Source organism: Lithobates pipiens, unplaced genomic scaffold, assembly GCF_037356315.1.
Source record: "Lithobates pipiens isolate NorthernLeopardFrog02 unplaced genomic scaffold, aLitPip1_a1.2 Scaffold_8, whole genome shotgun sequence".
Taxonomy (NCBI): Eukaryota; Metazoa; Chordata; class Amphibia; order Anura; family Ranidae; genus Lithobates; species Lithobates pipiens.
Window position 1 is genome coordinate 507,261,882 of NW_027507903.1, and position 22,785 is coordinate 507,284,666.

Consider the following 22,785-nt stretch of genomic DNA (forward strand, 5'->3'; position numbering starts at 1 on the left):
AGCGGGCGCAAATTTGAAGCGTGATATGTTCGGTATAAATTTACTCTGCGTAACATTATCTTTTACAATATAAAAAAAAATTGGGCTATCTTTACTGTTGTCTTATTTTTAATTCAAAAAAAGTGAATTTTTTCCCCAAAAAAGTGAGATTGTAAGAATGTTGTGCAAATACAGTGTGACAGAAAGTATTGCAACGACCACCATTTTATTCTAAAGGGTGTTAGGAAAAATTTTTTTATAATGTTTGGGGCTTCTAAGTAATTTTCTACCAAAAAAAATATTTTTAACTTGTAAACAACAAATCTCAGAGGCTCAGTCCTTAAGTGGTTAATGACACCTCCAGATCAGATCGCAGTGTGAACTGTGGATTCGGACCGGAATTGGATCACATTCGATCCAATTCCAGTGCGGGGAAAAAAGTCCTTGCACTTTTTTTGTGCGAACCCAATGCAAGTTCAGCCATATAAACTGTATGGCTGAGCTCTCATTGCACAGACTTTGCATGTGATCGTCGGTACAGGTGCGAATCACATGCAACGTCTGTGTTTGCTATAATGTGAACCCAGGCTTAGGCTGCATTCACACTACAGCGTTTTGAATCGTGGGTAGATTTGTTGTGGATCTGCCCGCGATTTGACAGCAATGAGGTGTGAATGACAAAACTCGAGGCTCGCATTGGAGATGCCATTCATTTAAATGACACCTCAAATTGCAGTGTGAGTTTGCCGTGATTGTACAGCGATAAATCCTGCTGCGATCGCGGGACGCATGTCGCCCAAAAGTAGCCCCTGAACTGTTTTTGGTAGATGCGTGGCCTGCGATGTGGATTGCAGCACAGTTTATCGCACGACAGTCGCGGCAGACCTGCATCACGATTTGAGGTGTTATTCAAATGAAAGGCATCTCGAATGCGAGTCCCGCATTTTGTCATTCACACCTCGGCGCTGTCAAAACGTGGGCAGATCTGCGACAAATCTGCCCGCGATTCTAAATGCTGTAGTGTGAATGCAGCCTAAATAAGGACGTGTGTTCCAGTGCGTTTTTGATTTTTAGTTTTACAGCATTTCAGTGCAGGAAAAATGCAACTTTCTACTTTTTTTTTTTTTTCCTGGAACACGCTGGTGTGAACTATGCCATTGAAAACCATATAACCTACTTTCCATGCGTTTTTGATGCATAAAACAATGCCTTGGATTGCATGCGGTGTGAACTGCCCTAAAAGATGGCAATATCTGAGCGCTCTGGGAACCCCGATTAAACCCCTTCAAGCCTAGGCCCGTTTCTGACACTTATTGCTTACAAGTTAAAATCTGTATTTTTATCTAGAAAATTACTTAGAACCCCAAAATATTATATATATTTTTTTGTACCAGAGACCCTAAGAGTAAAATGGTGATCTTTGCAATATTTTATGTCACACACTATTTGCACAGCGGTCTTTCACATGCAATTTTTGGGGAAGAAATACACTTTCATGAATAAAAAAATAAATAAAAATGTAAAGTTACCTCAAATTTGTATAATGTGAAAGATGATGTTATGCCGAGAAAATAGATGCCTAACATGTTAAGGTTTAAAATTGTGCACACAAACTACGTTACTTAAAAATCTCCATAGGTGATGCTTTAACATTTTTCACCGTTTACCATTTTAGAGTTACAGAGGAGGTCTCTAACGACCTCGACGATACCTCACGTGTGTGGCTTGAACACTGTTTACGTTTTGCGGCGCGACTTGCGTATGCGTTCCCTTCTGCGTTCCCTTTTTCACTGTCCCTTTAATTTTTTTTTAATCACTTTTATTGCAGTCACAAGGAATGTAAGCATTCCTTGTGACAGTAATAGTCAGTGACAGGTACTCTTTATGGCGGGATCGGGGGTCTAGAAGACTTTTAAGGCTTTGGTAAACCGGAAGTGATTTCATGACCTCACTTCTGGGTTACTAGATCCGAGACCCAATCAAAGCCATTCTGGCTTTGTACGGGTCTCTGGCCAGGTGGCGGACGGGCTGGCTGATCGCTCGGTCCTCCCAGTGGCACTTGGCCCCTCCCACTGCTTGTCATAACAGCTGAGCTGCTGATTAGCCGCATCAGTTGTTCTTACAAGAAAGCTGACTGTTGGCTCTAAAAAAAACTGTGGCGATCTGCGCCTGCGCAGAATTTTGTGGCCACACCCCTTGTCCAGGTTCAAGCCCCACCATCCAAGTGGACATAGAGCTAGATTATAAGTATGCCGAGTTAAGCGAGGCCGTGGCCCTGTGGCAAAGTGGTCTTACAATAGTGTTGGAACGCATATGGCGGCGGCACGCATGCTCAATCCAGTGGTTAGCTAAATGTGATAGGTCGCCATATGTGACGAAACGCCAGTACAACCCTTTGAAGCAGAATGCCACATATTTGCATTACGTCGTTGTGAAGGGGTTAAAGGGGAATGTTGGGAACTATGATTGTTACCAGAGACCCCCTTACATCAGAGTCCCCTCCGTACATCAGAATTCTCAGTGTTCCTCCTTAAAGTGGTTCTAAAGCCTTAAAGGGATATTAAAATCTTTTTTTTTTTTTTCCTCTCTCTTTCTTTAAAATAGTGATTACCTGCTCTGTGAAATGGTTTTTTAAACAGAGCAGGCCCAATCCTCCCCTTCTTGGGTCCCTCGCCAGCGCTCTTGGCCCCTCCCTCCTGTTGAGTGCCCACAGCTCTGTGTGTCCATTCAAACATGAATCAACGGATCAACCCCCTCCTGCCCCATTGACTATCTGTCCTTAACGGCACCGAGAGCCAATGGCGGGGGGGGGGGGGGTTGCTGCACACTGGAGCATTTTTACCTTAATGCATCAAATGCATTAGGATAAACAAGTAATACAGAAAATTTCTTACATTTTAAACATTTATTAAACAAAACAAACATCCAATCAGTTCACTTGATGTATAATTTAGATTAAAACTTTTTTTGTGTATTTTTTCCCCAAAAAAATTGCGTTTGAAAGACCGCTGCGCAAATACCGTGTGACATAAAGTATTGCCACAACTGCTATTTTATTCTGTGGGATCTCTGCTAAAAAAAATATATATATACATTTTGGGGGTTCTAAGTGATTTTCTAGCAGAAAATACAGGATTTTTATTTGTAAGCATCAAGTGTCAGAAAAGATTTAGTCTTTAAATGGTTAAACTGAACTTCTACACACAGAGATGAATACATTCAGAAGTGTAAACATTGTATCTCTTTGCTCTTTTCTTGGCAGACTGCCCAGAGAGGAGACAAGTCTTCAATGATGTCTTCAGGCAATTTGCATTGACTTCTATTACTGAAATCATTTGCAAGTCACCCTGAAGATATCATCGACCTTTTTTAACAACAATCGCCAATGCTGATTAATTAAAGAATGCCAAATATCGGCCGATATATCGGTCGACCTCTAGTGATTATATGTCAGTATTGCATTGTATTTCCCTGTATGTTGTGGTCGTTCAGGTGCTTATCTAATAGTTACTTGAAACTATCAATGCCCCTCACTGAGACCACCGCCTGTGGGAGGGAATTCCACATCCTTGCTGCTCTTACAGTAAAGATCCCTCTATGTAGTTTAAGGTTAAACCTCTTTTCTTATTTTAATGAGTAGCCATGAGTCTTGTTAAACTCCCTTTTGCGAAAATGTTTTATCCCTATTGTGGGGTCACCAGTATGGTATTTGTATATTGAAATCATATCCCCTCTCAAGCGTCTCTTCTCCAGAGAGAATAAGTTCAGTGCTCACAACCTTTCCTCATAACTAATATCCTCCAGACCCTTAGCTTTGTTGCCCTTTTTTGTACTCGCTCCATTTCCATTACATCCTTCCTGAGGACTGGTGCCCAGAACTGGAAAGCATACTCTAGGTGCGGCTGGACCAGAGTCTTGTAAAGCGGGAGAATTATCGTTTTATCTCTGGAGTTGATCCCCTTTTTAATGCATGCCAATATTCTGTTTGCTTTGTTAGCAGCAGCTTGACATTGCATGTCATTGCTGAGCCTATCATCTACTATGACCCCCAGGTCCTTTTCCATCTTAGATTCCCCCAGAGGTCCTCCCCCCGCCCCCCCCAGTGTATAGATTGCATTCATATTTTTGCCACCCAAATGCATTATTTTACATTTTTCTACATTGAACCTCATTTTGCCATGTAGTTGCCCACCCCATTCATTTGTTCAGTTTTTTTTTGCAAGGTTTCCACATCCTGTGGAGAAGTTATTGCCCTGCTTAGCTTAGAATCATCCGCAAAACGTTTATGTATTTTTTTTGTTTGTATTTTTTTTTTTTTTTTTGTAATCAGTGCAAGTCTGGGTAAAAGAATCCATAGCTGACTGCACGTGATCTTGCTTGTAAATGTGTATTTGGTTTCAGATGGATCTGGGCGAATCCCATCCTCCAAAAGGAATATTTGTATGCCACCTGTGTGGACTATCGGTTCCGTACACCTACTTTGGACAAAAGCCGCCACATACACACTCTGTAATGTAAGTAACAATAAGTGGAGCTGTGTTTGTTGCTCATAACGGTAGTGTCCTGTAAATACAACTCTATCCTAAACCAAGATGCTACAGATGTTACCGTTATCTTGTTTAGAAAATAAGAAATAATTTTATTGGTTAAATAATTTGTCAGCCATATTGTGTTTTATTTTTAACCACTTGGTGCCCAAGCTACGTCATATGACGTTGTGGGCTTTGTGGGGGTATATCTGAATGATGCCTGAGGTTACAGACATCGCTCATATATCTGCATTTTCAGCCGGCGATTCCCTGCACCATACGAACGATCATAGCGGCTGTTCCGCTGCTTGATCGTTCTTACGGGCGGCGGGAGGGGATGCTCCCGCCGCCCTCCGGTGCTTCTACCGACTCACCGCTTCCATCGGTGAGTCGGTCACAGGATCCGCCGGCCCCCGGATGATATCATAGAGATTTCCGGCAGACCAGATGGTCCCCGGAGTCTCTATGATCGTTCGGAGGCCGGGCGCGATGTTATGACGTCACACCCGGCCTCTGCATTCAAATTAACGGCACCGCCTTGGCTGGGAAGCCAGGATCTTTTTTTTTTTTTTTTTTCCATTTTAGGCTTCCTAGCCTAGAGGTGAGATGTGGGATCTTATTGACCCCATATCTCACTGTAAATAGGTCCGATCATGCCATATTCCTATTACATGGGATGTTTACATTCCTTGTACTAGGAATAAAAGTAATCAAATTTTATTTTATTTTTTTAAAGTGTCAAACTAAAAAAATTAAAAATAAAATTAATAATAATAAAAAAAATGTAACGTGCCCCTGTCCCCGTGAGCTTGTACGCAGAAGCGAACGCATACATAAGTCCCGCCCACATATGAAAATGGTGTTCAAACCACACGTGAGGTATCGCCACGAACGTTAGAGCGAGAGCAATAATTCTAGCCCTAGACCTCCTCTGTAACCCAAAACATGTAACCAGTAAAAAAAATGTTAAGCGTCGCCTATGGGGATTTTTAAATACCACGTTTGGCGCCATTCCACGAGCGCGTGCAATTTTGAAGCGTGACATGTTGGGTATCTATTTACTCGGCATATCCTCCTCTTTCACATTATGCAAAAAAATTGGGCTAAATTTACTGATTTTTTTTTTTTTCTGAAAAAAACGTGTTAGAAAAAATGCTGCGCAAATACCGTGCGAGATAAAAAGTTGCAACGACCGCCATTTTTTTTCTCTAGGGTCTTTTCTAAAAAACATATATAATGTTTGGGGGTTCTATGTAATTTTCTAGCAAAAAAATTATGAATTTTACATGTAGGAGAGAAATGTCAGAATTGGCCTGGATGCGAAGTGATTACCGTAATATTGTTTTTGCATGTTTTTGATAGACTACTGGAAGAATGTTATGTTATGATGGATCCCTTCACTCCAGAGAAAGAAAAATTTCTGGTTCTCGGTTCTGTGTGCAGCTTATGTAAACAAGTGGTCTGTATTGGCACGGTAAGAACAAATTATTAACCACTTCCCGCCCACCAAAACACAGACTTTAAATGGAGGCTTCTTCCCGCATGTTGCCAGTTTTTGTGTTTCCTCCGGCAGGGAACACTTAGTGGGGAGTCAGGAGCTCTCAAGGTGCTGTCCTGAGAGGCCAGGCTCCCTCCTCCACCATTTCTTTCTTTCCTTACCTCCAGAGAGCCAGTTCCTCCCATTTCCACAGGTGATGCACAAGCTGTTGGATGGGCTCCTTCTCCCTCATCAGTGCTGGGGGGGCCAGAACTGCTCAAAAGGTTGCCGCTTCAAGGTGACGGCAGAAATAATTTTTTTGTTTTAAGTTCAGCCACTTCTCTGAACACTACCGCCATCTTGGGATGAGCAGTCAGAGCACTGCATCCACTGGAAGTGAGGTACCCGGAAGTGGGGCGGCATCCTAGGAGTGAGCGCATGGTGTAATTTCTGCCTGAAAGCGCAGAGCGGGGAGCAAGTCATCAAAATTCTTTTAGCAGTCAGCCTTTTCACCCAGTAGCTCCAACATAGCAGGGAGAGCCACTGAACCTCAGTCAGCTCACACTAATAAAGGCCTGCGAACAACTGATTAACTAGTAAAGTTTGGAGAACGTCAAATATGGACAAAGGACTGCAAGCTTTATCCCACCCAGAACTCTACACAGCCTCCTGACTCCAGGACCTAGAACATCATTTATTAGGATCTGGCAAAACGGCACAATTTCCCAAATAACATGGCAAACGTTGGCACCCCTCACTATGTATAGATTAAAAAGCTAGGTGATGCATATACATCATCCTCAGTGCTGCAGTTCAGTGCCTCAGAGAGGGCACAGACAGCAGTAAAGAAATTATAGGAGCTCATAAAATAAGTGTGTTTCTTTGTTGGAGAGGTTTCCTTAACTTTTTGTGATTACATAGGAAGTAAGGGTAAATTGCCCGAATGTGGGCAGACACAATCCAAATCTTCTGGAAAGCCTTCCCAAGAAGGGATGGCTGTTATAATTCCATATTGATGGTCATGGTTTTGAGTGGGATGTACGCCAAGCACATATAGGCGTTTCTGACAGATTGGATCAGAAGTCGATCTTGTAACTTTGTTTGCTCTTTTTTTTATTTTATTTTTTAGGAATGTAGTCTCTTTTACTCCAAACGATTTTGTCTGCCTTGCGTTACAAAGAACAAAAGTGAATTTCCTCCTGAAATCCGTCAAGATTTGGAGAAGAGAAAGGCCCAGTCAAGGTGACAGGAATGAACTGCTTCGTTTGAGAAGCTGTGTTTTGCTTTGATTGAAAACATTGTCACATTAATAAATATGTTAGTAGAATTTCAGGTTTTATTTGTTTTAAAATGATGCCTCCAAGTAGATGTAAAACCTACTGGATGACATATAGATTGCTTAAATACTGTTTTATAAACCGTTACCATGTAAGGCCTCAAGTACACTGCTGCTGGTAAACGGACGTTTAGGAGCAGTTGGGCGTTTTTGTTTTTTTTCAGCTGCCCCTGAACTCTCCTCTGTTATCCTATCAGTATATGTATACAGGGTCGTTTAAAGTCATTTTGGAACGCAAAAAAATGCGTTCATGACGGATGTTCAGAGGCATTTGAAAGGCTAAATGCCTGTAACAGCTTGTAAACGTTTTGTTTACATACGTTTTTCATTTTAACACACTTCTAGACGCAAACGTGGCTAAGCGGATGGTTTTAGCTGTCAAGTTAAATTGTTCAGGATAGGTTAAACAATGTCCAGTTCAAATGCACTTGTTCCAGCAGCAGCTGTATTTAAATAAATTAACTAGCAAGCTCCCAATAAAAAGACGTCATGAACAAAACTTCTAATAAAACTAATGTCACTGTAAAAATATAAACTTAAAGTGGTTGTAAACCCTTATAACACACGTTTTGCTACAGGTAAGCCTATAATACCAATGACTTTAGATTATAAATGATAGTTTTGACATTTATTACCTTGGAGGATTATTCATCCCTAGCGCTGAGTGGTGCTGTTGGGCCGTATTTGTGCAATAAGGCTTACCTGTAGCTACCCTAGATATCTCCTAAACCTGAACTGTTTATGCGCTATGCCCTGTATTTGCATGTGCCAACGTCATCGACATATGTGCACTGAAGCAACGGCATGTCCATGCCGTTGCTTCAGTTAGACCGCGCCGTTACCGGTGGCTCTCACGCGCATTATTGCGGCTGCAGCCAATCACAGCGCCGGAGCATGTGATACCCTGAAGTAACTCCGGGCACGATGTCGCTGGCTGGAGCAGTGAATAAGGACCGCTGCGGGGGCTTCGATCTACGTTAAGTAATACATAATGAGCTAGTATGCTATGCATTCTAGCTCATTATACCCTTTGTCTTGCAGGGTTTTTTTTTTTTTTGGGGGGGGGGGGGGGTTTACAACCACTTTAACTTACCTTTTAAAAATTTAGCTTTAGTGAGAAACTCTGCAGTCATTGTTTTCATGTCTGGGAAGTAATTGGGCACCCCCACAAGACTGAGTCCATCATCAGGCTGATTTGCTGAAATAGATTCAGGCCTGGCTATCTGCTGTGATTTCTGGCCCGTGTAAGTAGTAGGTAGGGCAGTGTCCAGAGGTCAGTAGTAGGTAAGGCAGTGTCCAGAGGTCAGTAGTAGTAGGCAGGGCAGTGTGCAGAGGTCAGTTGGATGAAGAGAATAGTACAGAGGTCAGCAGTATGAGGAGAAGTGTATAGGAATCAGTAGAGGAGAGGACAGGGGTGAACAGGTCAGGAGGGCATGGTACTGGGGGGGGGTGTCAGGAGAGTACAGTGCAGGGGGATAAGGAGGGCAGAGTACAGGGGCATCAGGAGGATATGGTATGGGGGTGGGGGGTCGGGTCAAGAGTATGGTGTTGGGAGGGCCTGGAGGCAATGGTACTGGGGATCAGGAGAGCACAGTACAGGGGAGTCCGAATGGTATGGTATTGGGGGGGGGGGGGGGGATCGGAAGGGTATGGTACTGAGGGATCAGTGGAGCTGGGGTGTCGGGAAGCCACAAAAGGTGTTTCCTGTTGCAGAGTGCTGCAGGGAAGCTGTCTTGGGCAATCAACATGTTTTCTCACTGCTGATCCCCGGTGGCCCTCCTCCCTCATCCAACCCAGATGATATCACCTAAAAATAAATGCCTTTGAAAAAATCAGAGAGGGGAGGGCCTGTGTGGATAAGTGCACTACACTTGAGACAAGACCTTGAGCTATTATGGAGGTTCTACCTGCCCCACAGCAAGTATGCAAGGGGTGGGGATAGCCTCTGCAGCCTCGGATTGGGTAATCGTGCACATGGGCCACTCTGCAGCTTTGAGGAAAGCAATGGGTTGGAAAGGCAGGGACGTGTTCACAATCTACCCATCACCTGCCTGCCGTCAACGGGTATATTGCGATCGAGGAGTTGCAGACTCCCGCTTTAGAGTAAAACTAAAGGCTCCTGTATGACAGTCTGAACAGATCCAACCAAATCCAGTTACTATAGCAGGTGTGTCAAATTCAATTTGATTGAGGGCTGCATCAGCATTTTGATCGCCCTCAAAGTGCCTGTTCTATGTATAAGACTATATAAAGTTATCCAGGATAGGTGCAAGAACTCAACCACACCCCCGTTCCCATCAAACCGCATCAAACGATGGGTGTGGCTAAACTGCACTACACAGAAGGCAGTTCAGTGGTATGATGTGTATAGGGTGCAGGGTTGAGGCGTGTGCTACATACAGAGTGCAGGGTGTAGGTGGGCTATGCTCAGTGTGCAGAGTTCCAGCTAAAAAATATTAAAACATGAAATGGCCTGGTGTTTGACACGTGTACTATACTGTCTATTTATAAAACATTTGTTGGATGAAGGTCAGAAGCATTTGCCCAGTTTGCACAAATGTTCCCTGTAGTTTTGATAATTAGTTATCTCCTGTGTTGTACTGTGTTCCTGATTGAGGTATTTCAGTAAAAAAATACACATTTTGGCCACTAGATGGAGCTGAACATCACCGTAAATCGTAATATAGAAAATACACGAAAACGTGTGCAGGCTGGGCAAATGCCATTTGTCCAATAAATTTTTTTATAAATAGAGTAGACCTACAGTCATGGCCGAAATTGTTGGCACCCCATAAATTTTTTCCAGAAAATCAAGTATTTCTCACAGAAAAGTATTGCAGTAACACATGTTTTGCTATACACATTTATTCCCTTTGTGTGTATTGGAACGAAACAAAAAAAGGGAGGAAAAAAAGCAAATTGAACATAATGTCACACACTCCAAAAATGGGCTGGTCAAACTTCTTGGCACCCTTAACTTACTATAACCATCAATAAGCTTCTTATACCTCTCACCCAAAATTTTGGACCACTCTTCCTTTGCAAACTGCTCCAAGCTCTCTCTTATTGGAAGGTCGCCTTTTCCCAACGGCAATTTTAAGATCTCTCCACAGGTGTTCAATGGGATTTAGATCTGGACTCATTGCTGGCTACTTTAGAACTCTCCAGCGCTTTGTTGCCATCCATTTCTGGGTGCTTTTTTAATGTAAGTTTTTGGGGTCATTGTCCTGCTGGAAGACCCAAGATCTGACGCAAACCAAGCTTTCTGACACTGGGCTCTGCAGTGCCGAATCGTAAAAAAAAAAGGCTCGGTTCAGGAAGGGGGTAAATCCTTCCAGGGTTAAAGTGGCTAAAGAAGCATCACATGCTTGAAACAATCTTATTTATGCACAATTTTGAAAGGATGCCAAAAAATTTTGACCAGCCAAATTTTGGAATTTTGTGTGACATTATGTCCAATTTGCTTTTTTTCCTTCCTTTTTTTGTTTTGTTCCAATACACACAAATGGAATAAACGTGTATAGCAAAACATGTTACTGCAATAGTTTTCTGTGAGAAAATTTGATTTTCTGCAAAAATTTCTTGGGCGCCAACAATTCCAGCCATGAATGTATATGTGATGCACAAGCCTTATAAAATAAATAACTTAATTTAGCTTCCACTTCATTTGTGTGTCACATGCTTCCTGTTCCACATCTGCTCCTTCAACTGTATTGCCAGCAGGTACAGTCTACAACGATGCTGCACTGCTCCTGAATTCAGAGCGAAGTGGTCACCATCATGTAGTACAGCATCGTTTCCACCCCATCACAAGAAGCTGTATTAGGACTTTACTGGTGGGATTGCCATTTTATTTTTTTTATTTTTTTTTTTTTTTTGTTGTGGGCAGGCAGGCTATATGTAAGTGTAGATATGCCTATAAATAATTGCAGGAGCAATTTCCTTCTTTTCTTTTTTTTTTTTTAGGCCATCGTTTTACTTTACGTAACTTTAACCACTTTCAGACCGGACCATTTTGCTGGCTGAAGACCAGACCACTTTTTGCAATTCGGCACTGCGTCGCTTTAACTGACAATTGCGTGGTCGTGCGACGTGACTCCCAAACAAAATTGGCGTCCTTTTTTTCCCAAAAATAGAGCTTTCTATTCTATTCTAATAGAGCTTTGGTATTTGATCACCCCTGTGTTTTTGCGCTATAAACAAAAATAGAGCGACAATTTTGAAAAAAACGCATAATTTTTTTTACTTTTTGTTATAATAAATATCCCTCAAAAATATATAAAAAAAAACATTTTTTCCCTCAGTTTAGGTCGATACGTATTCTTCTACATATTGATTGATTATTGATTGGTTTGCGCAAAAGTTATAGCATTTACAAAATAGGGGATAGTTTTATGGCATTTTTATTAATAATTCTTTTTTTGCTAGTAATGGCGGTGATCAGCGAATTTAAAAAAAAAAAATTTTTTTTATTGTGACTGCTGCATTATAGCGGACACATCGGACATTTTTGGGACCATTGTCATTTATACAGCAATCAGTGCTATACAAATGCGCTGATTCCTGTGTAAATGACACTGGCAGTGAAGAGGTTAAGTGTTCCTAGGGGCGTGTTGCTAACTGTGGGGGGCTGGGCTTTGTGTTAGTGAACACTGATCTCTGCTCCAATCATATGGAGCAGAGATCAGTGTCACTTGTTGCTAGGCAGAACGGGGAGATGCTGTTTACAACAGCATCTCCCCGTTCAGCCTCCCCGTGAGACGATCGCGGGCATCCCCACGGCGATCGAGTCCGTGGGACCCGCGACCGGACTCATGGGGGTCCCGCACACGATGGCAGGGCGGCATATAGAAATGGACGTACCTGTACGCCAATATGCCTACCGGTGCCATTCTGCCGACGTACATCGGAGTGGCCGGTCGGGAAGTGGTTATCAAAAATTACATGATTTTATATTGGACTATTACAGTTCCACATAACTTGGTGTTACAATAGCTTATGGAGCATGGCAAATTTTCAGTTCAATGTATTAAGTGCTGAAAAACAAGTCATGAAGAGTCATAACCTTTTCTGTACAATAACTTGGCAGACAAGAAACAGGTTGCCAAAATTAATTTTATTTTTGTAATGCTAAGGCAAAAAAAATTGCCTCGTGTGGTCTTACAGAACAGTTGGATCTAACACCTAGAAGTCTAAATGCATTTCATATCTGACATCATTCACTACCTTTTTAATGTACCTGCTGCTATAGGATTATGTAAGTGATTTGTTATGTCTGCTACTGCAGAGTTTACTAGTTTCTAATGAATTGCCTGATTGCATTTTGGTACAACTAGCAAGCAAACTCGTATATAAAACTTCCTGGACTTTCCATTCAGATTTCAATACACCCGGTGCCCCCGTCTGCCATAGCGGGTCTTAAAGTGTTTCTTAACTCAGTAATATGAGAATGATTAATCTCCCTGTCCCCCGTAGTGCACACAGCTTATAGATCATCTTTTCTCTTATATTCACCGACCGACACAGTTCCTCTCTTAGCCATTGGGTTGTTGTGCCCATTACTAGGAGAATACTAGGCATTAGTTGTAATACAACACTCAGAACTCTTTAGTTCCACACAGAGGGTGGTCCCTTGGTCAACAATCCTCCAGCCTGCCATGCAGTCCTCAGTTTTATTTTGCCTAGTGAAGGAGAAGGACCTAGGAACCCTGCGGGCCCATCGGTCAGTGCTTTTTTTTTTTTTTTTTTTACAGAAGGGTGAGTGTAATTTTATTATTTTTTAATAAATTGGATGTTAAAACGGTATCACGCTATGCTAGTTTTCAATTTCCATGGTCTTTGATACCTGAGCCCCCTATTTTAGTGGGATGAGCACTATAGGAGGATTGCTACGGATGATTTCATGACCTGAAGACTTGCGGGAGATTACACACTAGATGTATGATTATCTGGTTTGCTAACCTACAGGCCCATATGACTCGAGAGGTGTAAGCCTTCCTCTTAATCCATTTGGTAAGCCTCCTCTCCCCTTCTTTATCACGGTGGTGGTATTCTACACATCAGAAGTTGAATTTCACCTTTTTTTTACGTCACCTCAAGTTTGGAATTGTGATTGATATTACACATTTCAAGGACTGTTAGACGTTCACTTGATGGACTGTATATGTTAAATTAATTTTATTTACTTTAACCTTTTGTGTGCATGAGGTTCATGCACTCTTCCACCTGGGAGTAAGATCTCTTGATATATAACGGAATTTACACATTTTCTTTTTTGAAGTGTATGTAATTTTCTTTGCTTGAATTAGTGCCTTACTGGTTCATGTGGTTTGTTGCCACCTAAGCGCCACACTTTTTTGTTTTAATTTTTGCATGTTACTGTGTAGTCTTCAGTAGTGTTGGCAGCTGGGTAGAACACATCTTTTCACAGCGCAGTATTTTTTTTTACACCTTTATTCCAGCGGTTCAGAATGGAATCAGTTCGTTCAGTAGTCGCTGCACTCCATCAAGGGGACTTCCTGGCATCCTTAGACATCCAGGATGCTTACCTGCACATACCCATATGCCTTCAGCATCAAAAGTTTCTGCGATTTGCAGTCGGGAAAGCCCACTACCAGTTTGTGGCTCTTCCTTTTGGTCTGGCATCAGCCCCCCGAGTCTTTACCAAGGTATTGGCTCCAGTTTTGGCGTTGCTGCAGCAACGTGGGATTGCGATTGTGGGATACCTAGACGATCTCCTCCTGAGGGCATCTTCCACCTTAGAATTAGAGGAAGATGTGGCGATCACCATGCAGACCCTGCAAGAATTTGGGTGGCTGTTGAACCTAAAGTCAGTGATTGTACCGACCCAGCATCTAGAGTACCTGGGCTTGCTTCTGGACTCCAGGGAAGCAAGGGTTTTTCTCCCTGCAGACTCGGATCCTCAGTAAAACTGCTGATGAACCGCAAGTGGTCGTCGCTCCGCTTCTGCATGTGAATCTTGGGACTCATGGTAGCCTCCTTCGAGGCAGTAACATATGCCCAGTTCCACACCAGAGTCCTGCAGAAGGAGATTTCGACAAAGTGGGACAAATCCAGGTGAGCCAGTCAGTCAGATTTCCTGAACTGGTGGCTGAAGTCCCCGGTGATTCAGTCCGGGAAGTCGTTCCTGCCTCTGAAGTGGACAGTGGCTCAGGGCCTCTGGTCGGCGGAAGAATCCAAGTTTCCGATCAATCTGCTCTAGCTAAGAGCGCTCAGGCTGTGCCTCTCCACATGGTCGATGAGACTACAGGGGCGTTCGATCAGGATCCAGTCAGACAATGCCACGGCTGTGGCATACTTCAATCACCAAGGAGGAACAAGAAGCTCAGCCACCGCACGGAAGGTCGCTCACATACTTCGGGGGGCAGAGCGACATGTACCGGCCCTGTCTGCCATTTACATCCCGGGAGTGGAGAACTAGCAGGCGGACAATGAGATGCTGGACCCCGGAGAATGGGCGTTGCATCCAGAGGCATTCAGGCTACTGTGCCTGAGGTGGGGCACACCAGACGTGGATCTTCTGGCCTCCCGTCTCAATTGGAAAGTGCCAAGATTTGTGTCCAGGACAAGAGATCCGTGGGCAGACGCGTCAGACACGCTGGTGGCTCCGTGGCATCAGTACCAGCTGATCTACGCCTTTCCTCCACTGAAACTGTTACCATGTCTGCTCCGCAGAGTGGAAGTCGAGGGGATCCCAGTGATTCTGGTCGCCCCAGATTGGCCTTGGTACGCAGACACCCCATGGCAACTGCCGTTACGAGAGGACCTTCTGTCTCAAGGTTCGATTCTCCATCCTGCTTTACCATCGCTGGCTTTAACGGCATGGCTAGTGAGAGACAGGTGTTGAACGGGGGGCTGTCGGACTCAGTGATCCAAACTATGTTGAGGACATGGAAATCTTCTTCTCGGAAGATATATCATCGTACCTGGAAGGCTTACATCTCCATGTGTGAGGAGAAAGGATGGTATCCGCGCTCCTTTTCTATATCCAGGATCCTGCTGTTTCTTCAGCAACGAGTAGACATTGGCGTTAAGCACCATTAAGGGGCAAATATCAGCCCTGGCTGTCTTTTTTTTTTTTTTTTTTTTTTTCAGAGACTCCTGGCGTCTCACTCATTAGTGAGTACCTTTGTTCAGGGGGTGCAACATGTAGTCCCTCCGGTGCGTCCACCGTTACCCCCCGTGGGATCTGAACCTGGTGTTATCGGCGCTTCAGAAACCGCCATTTGAAAATATCAGAGAGATTCCCCTGCTGACCTTCCCAGAAAGTGGTCATTCTAGTGGCCATCACATCGGCTAGGAGGGTTTCGGAACTGGCAGCTTTGTCATGCAAGTCGCCTTATCTGGTTATCCACAAGGATAAGGTGGTGTTGCGTCCGCAACCGTCTTTTCTACCAAAAGTGGTCTCGGCTTTTCATTACCATCTCTGTGTCCTAAGCCGAAACACTCTAAGGAAGTGGCCCTTCGTGCTCTGGACGTGGTTCGGGCTCTAAAGGTGTATTTGTCTGCCACTGCTCCCTTTCGGAAGTCGGACTCACTGTTTGTTTCGGTCCAAAGAAAGGCATGGCGGTCTTGTCGGGCAGCATTTCTAGGTGGATCAGGCAGATTGTAGTACAAGCCTAAGCTTTGAAGGGACAGGTGCCCCCCTTTGCGGTCACAACCCACTCCACAAGGGCAATCGTAACATCTTGGGCCTTCCGACACCAAGCGTCTGTTGCTCAGGTGTGTAAAGCGGCGACCTGGTCGTCTGTCCACACGTTTACCAAGTTCTAAAACGTACACGTCAGTTTTGCAGACAGCCGTGTAGTTGCAATTGAATATGCAATATATTTTATTTTTTCCTGTTTTTTCGATAAAAATGCAGTACCGTTAAGTTAATGCTCTGTTGTATTACATTCCGCAGTTTTGGTGCAATTGGGGGTAGTCACTCCTGTTGAGGGTACCCTAGTTTTGTGGTGGATTTCTCCATGCACTGTTGTTTTTTGTGGGTAAATTTTCACTAGCTCTCACTTGCCATGGTGGATGAAGTTTTCTATGCCGTTTTCCCACCCCTCATTTGGCACTGCTTGGGGACATCCCAATGGCTAAGAGAGGAGCTGTGTCAGTTGGTGAATATAAGCGAGAAAATAGGATTGTTTGTACTCGCTGTAAAATCCTTTTATCTGTAATTCATAGTACCCGCCCCTCCCTTTTTTTTTTCTTTGTTATACTGCTTGTTGACGTACTGAGGACTGCATGGCAGGCTGGAGGGTTGTTGCCCAAGGGACCACCCCCCTGGGCGGAACTAAAGAGTTCTGAGTGTTGTATTACAACTAATGCCTAGTATTCTCCTAGTAATGGGCATAACAACCCCAAGAGGGGAGCTGTGTCGGTCGGTGAATAACAGAGAAAAGGATTTTACAGTGAGTACAAAAAATCCTATTTTTACATTAAAATACTGCTGCTATATACCTTTTTGGCTGATCGGTATGGTCACATGATAAACTGCAGGGTACGCCTGAGTGTTCAGGTAGTTAATTTCCACTATAGCCTGTCAGTGTAGCCAACCCCCCGAACTGAAATTTACTGGCAGGATGCCGAAATTTACAAACGGCACCAATTTCTTACTGGCACTGCAAAAAAGTACCTAAATTATAGTTTTCAGTGCCAAACAGTGCAAATATCAATATTTAAACTATAAACCTATAGCTAGTGCTATTAGCAATGTGTTTAAGTTAAACAAAAGTAAAAAAACATTTCTTCATTGACATGAAGGTCAGGTTACTATAACCCAGCCAGCACAGAGTTCCCTCTTACATCAGAGTCTGCAGGCATCCCCCTTACAGTGAAAGGAAACCCTTATGTAAAGGGGAACGCTACAGATCATGATTTAAGGGGGAACTCTGATGTACAGGGGGGGCTCTGGTGACCATAGACCACCTTATATCAGAGTCCACTGCTTTATCTTTACACCAGAGTTCCCACTTACATCAGGGACTGCAGACTGAGTTCCCCCTTGCACTGTAAGGGGAATCCTGCAGACTCTGATGTAAAGGGGAGCTCCAGAAACTCTGATGTGGGGGGCACTCTGGTGACTGGAGATCACTAATATAGGGGGGGGGGGACCTTTATATCAGTACCCCTTACATTATTGTATTCAATCCCCCCTTACATCAGCAACTCGACCCCCCCCCCCCAGACTGGCCTGGCGATGCTGTCACTGACCTCCTCTCAAGTGCACTGTGCAGGGCTCAGTCAGATGGCTCCAGCTTGGTGGCTCTGGTTTTATCCTATACCTATAGTCTCCCCTCCATAGTCTACACATCTGACTTCTCCCATGATCCCTATGCTGACAGCGCTCCCACTCTTGACTCCTCTCCAGACTCCCCCCCTCAGAGACTGTAAACATGATACAGGAGATGGTCAGAGGCTGCGGACTTGATACAGGAGATGGTCAGAGGCTGTGGACATGGTAGTTTCCTCCTCTGCCCCCCTTCATATTACCATACTACATCAGTGTCCTTCCTTCTGTGCCCCTTTCACTATGCTGCTGCAGTCAACCAGCTCCACCTTCAGCCTGCTCTGGGAAGGGATTGTTGTCTCGGGGCGCTCCTGACTGACTGTCTCTGAGACTGAATCACTCTCATATGCTCCCCCAGGTCAGGCCCTAGCCCCTGACTGACTCAGAGTCACTCTGTCTATCCCCCCGCCCCGAGTGAGCACACTGAGCAGCAGGGGAGAGCACTGTGACTATCCGAGGGAGAGAAATGCCACAATTCTGGAAGCTGTGGTGAAGCTGTGCTTTTGTCTGCATTGCTGGACTTTGCCTTTCATTCATGCTACCTTCTCTCTCTCTAGTGTACAGAGCCAGCAGTGGGGTAGGATGCTGCCAAAGAGAGGGAGTAATAATATACAAGCCAGCACACTCCCAGCCCTGACATATGAGCTTGTTGTGGGAGGCTAGGAAAAGGAAAAATCTTTAGGCTCAGAACGCCCGAGTCCTCCTGAGTCTCCCCGACGTCAGACCTCTTTCTGCAATCTGCAGTGCACAGCCACTCGCCAGCCGACACCGACCAGGGCACTCTGTGTCTCTGTAGTGTACTGGCTTGTGCAGGTTACAGGCTCATGTTAGCAGTCCGACTCTACACAGAGCTGCTGTCTACTGCTCTGTTCAGTGACTCAAACACAAGGCTCCTCTGTCCATCCGCCCTCAGCTCCTGCTTCTTCTTTTTTTTTTTATAAGTCGGGCGGCGCGGCTGACATCATCATTATCGCGCGGCGCCGGCAGCGCTCGTGGATCGGATCTTTTCGATTTCCGCGAACTGTGTATGCCTAGTTCTGACCCGCCATCACCACCGTTTTTTTTACTGGCACATATCTGCTGCTACAGATTGGTGGGAGAAAAATGCCCTGTTTTTACGGGCTGCCCGTAAATCTATGGGCGGTTGGCAACACTGAAGCCTGTGTCCTCATGCTGTTATGATCATCCATGGCGGCCTGGCTTCTGAGAGGGTTATTGGCAAAAGTAATCAATATCATTTTTAGCAGCTGGAAGACGTCCCCTAACGCTATGTACAATAAAATCTGGAAAAAATTTGGGGCCTGGTGCCTGCTCAATAACAGAGCGTCAGGAGCCATGATCCCGGTGGTCCTAGATTTCCTACAAGCTGAAGCAGATCTAAATCTGGCAGTCAGCACCCTTAAGATGCAGGTATCGGCTAGATCTAGCTTTTTAAATCAAAGACTATCAGAGCCACTGGTCAAGAGATTTCTTGCATCCATCAGCCGTAAGCGGGTCCCCAAGTCAAGGAGGTTTCCTCCCTGGGACTTATCCACTGTGTAGCAAAGTCTTTGAAAAACACAGTTTGAGCCAATAGACAAACTGCCCGTAAAGCTCTTAACCTTGAAAACAGTGATTTTGATGGCCCTAGTCTCCGCTAGGAGAGTTTGTGAGATACAGGCGCTTTCAACAATTGGGCCCTTATGCATCATCTTGCAAGACAAGATTATCCTCTCGCTGGATCCGGAATTTCTACCCAAAGTACTGTCTAACTTCCATAGGTTGGAATAGATCGTGATACCATCATTTTGCGGAAATCCTAAAAACGACAAGGAGGTAGGATTTAATAATAGAGATGTCAGCAATGTAAAACAGAATAAAGATAAATCTACGCTAATGAAGGTTAATGATTGCTTATTCTGAAGCCTTCAGTTATTTGTTAATACTGAGGGGCTAATACATGTGTGTTGCTTTTATGATGTGGATCATGTGTTTCCTGTGGGAGGAGCCTATCTCTGTAAGCCGTCCTGGAAGATTCCTGGGAAAAGTAGCTAACAGGTAATAACACTGTTTTCAAATATCTAGGTTTAAAAGTACCACTTGGATAATAAGAAGTACACCTGATTTACTAAATCTTGACCATACAAAATCTGGTGCAGCTCTGCATAGAACCCAATCGGGGTCCAGGTTTTATTGTCAAAGCTTAGTTGGACAAAATTAGAAGCTGATTGGCTACCATGCACAGCTGCACCAGATTTTGCACTCTCCAGTTTTAGTAAGTGCCCAATTTAACTTTTTAGTTTAAATTGGCTAAATACATTCTAAGTGCATTAAAACAAAAGTGGAAAGTCTTGCAGTTTTTTTTGTTTACAAACCAGCCCCTGCCAGAATACTGTAGAGAAGGACCCTTGCTACATGTGTTGAAACAGTGGTTTCTCTACCGAGGCTTGACACACTGCCTGCTGAGTCAGATCAATAGCTTTCTAATCAGTAAAGCACCCTGCTGATCTTACTCAGTAGGGGACATGTCAGACCTCTGCAGAGAGACCACTGTTTCCGCAACAAGAGCAGGACTCTGTAGCATGCTGGCATGGGACAGGCTTTTTTTTACTTGGGATTTGAGTGTCTTGTAGAAAAAATTAACTGTAAGACTTGCGTGTCTGCACACCTTTTGTTTTGATGCACTTCTAATGTATTAAGCACATTTTATTTTTGTTGAGCTATGAACTAGAGATGCACTGATACCAGTGCCAATACCAAGCATTTGTGCGAGTATCCGTACTCGTCCAAATGATACTGATACTTTGCAGTGCGATTTGTGTCAACACAAAATTAATGGGCGTAAATCGCACTGCAAAGAATCACATGCGATTTGAACATGACTCCTGTTTGTATAGAAAGGGATTAAAGCGACAGTGAGTGGACAGTTTAAAAAATGTTAACGCACAGTACATATAGCATGCACCCACAGACCACTGAAAGTGCTCACAGTGCCAAGCTGACACCACTTCCATCCTATACCTAGGGGATCCCGAAACTTCTCCAGCATCCCTGATTTACTACAATTGGCGGGACTGGGACACCCATGTAGATTATTTTGTATGTGACCAGATATGTACTGTGAGTTCTAACATTTTCTAAACTGCCCACTAGGTGGCGCTTTTCCCTTTTTACACACGCAGTAGGGGAAATTGCATGCAATTTGGAAAGGAATTCTTTACATTGCAATTTATGACAATTTTTCTGTGTATTGATGCAAATTGCACCGCAAAGTATTGGTGCAACCCTACTATTAATAGGACAAGACGGGTTGGACAGAGAAAAACCTGGCAACACTTTAAAAAAAAAAAAAAAAAAAAAAGTCAAACGACAGATTCTTAAAAATCATTGTTTTTACTACTGCAAATGTGAAATTAAAAAAAATAAAACGTTGCACCATCATACCCACTTTTAGATATGTCCTCCCCTCATGTAAATTAACAAGTTTAAACAATTTGTTAAAGTTAGTTTTAATTTTTTTTTTTTTTTTTACAATGCCTCATCAACTACACATTTGCCATCATACACACGATTTTTCATCTTTTTGCACATGGGAAATAAAAGCAGCAATTCAATAAAGTGTTATTTTTACCAATACAAGTCTGAAATAGAAATTTGTATTGTTAATGAAAATAAGAAAAAAACAGAACTTTTTTTTCAATGGAAGACTAATAGAAATTCCCTTTTACTACATACAAAAGGAGCCATATTATTATTATTATTCTTCAGGATTTATATAGCGCCAACAGTTTGCGCAGCGCTTTACAACATGAGGGCAGACAGTACACTTACAATACAAATCAATACAGGAGGGACTAGAGGGCCCTGCTTGTTAGAGCTTATATTGCCACAGAGATGGCGTAGCCCTGATCAACACAGCAATGTCACTATATTGTTTCAGGTCTCATTCTCTTAGCCCATTGTCACACAAGTGCGACTTGTCATCTGATTTGAAACTATCATATCAAATGACAAGTCGTACCCCATTGTCGGCAATGGAAACAGTCGATTTTGAAAGTAGTTGCACTAGTTTTTGCAAGTTCAGGTGCAATTTGCATAGACAAGTCGCACAGATGTCTTCCAATTTGCACCTGAAGTTGCACTGACACATGGCTTAGAAATCTTGTGTTTTTCAAGTGAAGTTGCACGATTTCAAAACAATTGGGTTTTTGCAAGAATCTTGAGAATTATTCTCATTAGTTATGTGTACACCACCAGGGAGAGTATTTATATGGTGGTGGACACAATCAGCTGAGGGCAGCAAACCTGTACAAAATCAATGATAAGCAGCCAAGACTGTTCACATGTCAAAACATTGAGCAGCTACATGCCACCACCAGTGAAAAATTAGTGGCCAGGGATTTATCCCTAACTGCATGTAACCTTTTAATATGTGATTTACATGCATAACAGTTGGCCGCCTGCCATTGATTGGTATAGGCTTGCTGGCTGTAGCTGATCCCATTTACCCGTGCTACCCGCTGTACAAATACACTCATTCTAGGGGCTGTATACCTCCTACATAGTCGCGTGAATAAGGCCAAAATTTGAACTCTGGGTATGAAAAATTTGCTTTCAATATATTCTTCAATCTCAAATGTATATAAATTCACTTTGTGTGCACCAAAAGTCTTTGTAAACCCAGTTATTATCCTTGTGAAAGTAGTAGTGACATCATCACTGGCCGGTGCAGAGAGAAGAGCTGTGCAAGGGGCCCAACAGGTTCCACCCGCTACAGACTGCCTGCAGGAAATTACAGAAAGGGGTGGAGACAAGACCAGTCACAGTGACCGGTCTTTATTACAGGAAGCTCCTGCACTATGACAAATTGTAGACGTTGTTTAATACTGGATTACTGCATAGATCTTGTTCAAGTAGGAATAATTATGCCTCTTGTATTTATACAATATTTGTTTAGCCTAGATTTCAGTCTTAGAATATTTAAAATTTGTCCTCTTATTTAGCTTTACTTGGGGCCTTTGAGTTTCAGTTGATGCCATTGATTTGACATGCTTATAAGATTGACAACTGATCTGCATTTGACCTGCTTCAAGTGGGTTTTGCATAACCATAGACTTGTATAGATAAACCATTGGTTTGCACATCCAACAGTTCTCATGTTCTACCAGTAAAGCAATATTTGGGG

At 43.4% G+C, this 22,785-nt stretch overlaps 1 protein-coding gene across 4 annotated transcripts in view; it reads left to right on the top strand.

Annotated features, from left to right (window-relative positions):
- Window positions 1-22,785, top strand: part of CDPF1 (cysteine rich DPF motif domain containing 1) — a 46,014-nt gene that overhangs the window by 2,454 nt on the left and 20,775 nt on the right. For all 4 annotated transcript variants that reach the window (XM_077469337.1, XM_077469340.1, XM_077469339.1 and 1 more), the window contains exons 2-4: window positions 4,381-4,493; window positions 5,871-5,982; window positions 7,115-7,227. In XM_077469337.1, the coding sequence (XP_077325463.1) occupies window positions 4,381-4,493; window positions 5,871-5,982; window positions 7,115-7,227 (338 nt within the window). The remainder of the gene's footprint in view (window positions 1-4,380; window positions 4,494-5,870; window positions 5,983-7,114; window positions 7,228-22,785) is intronic.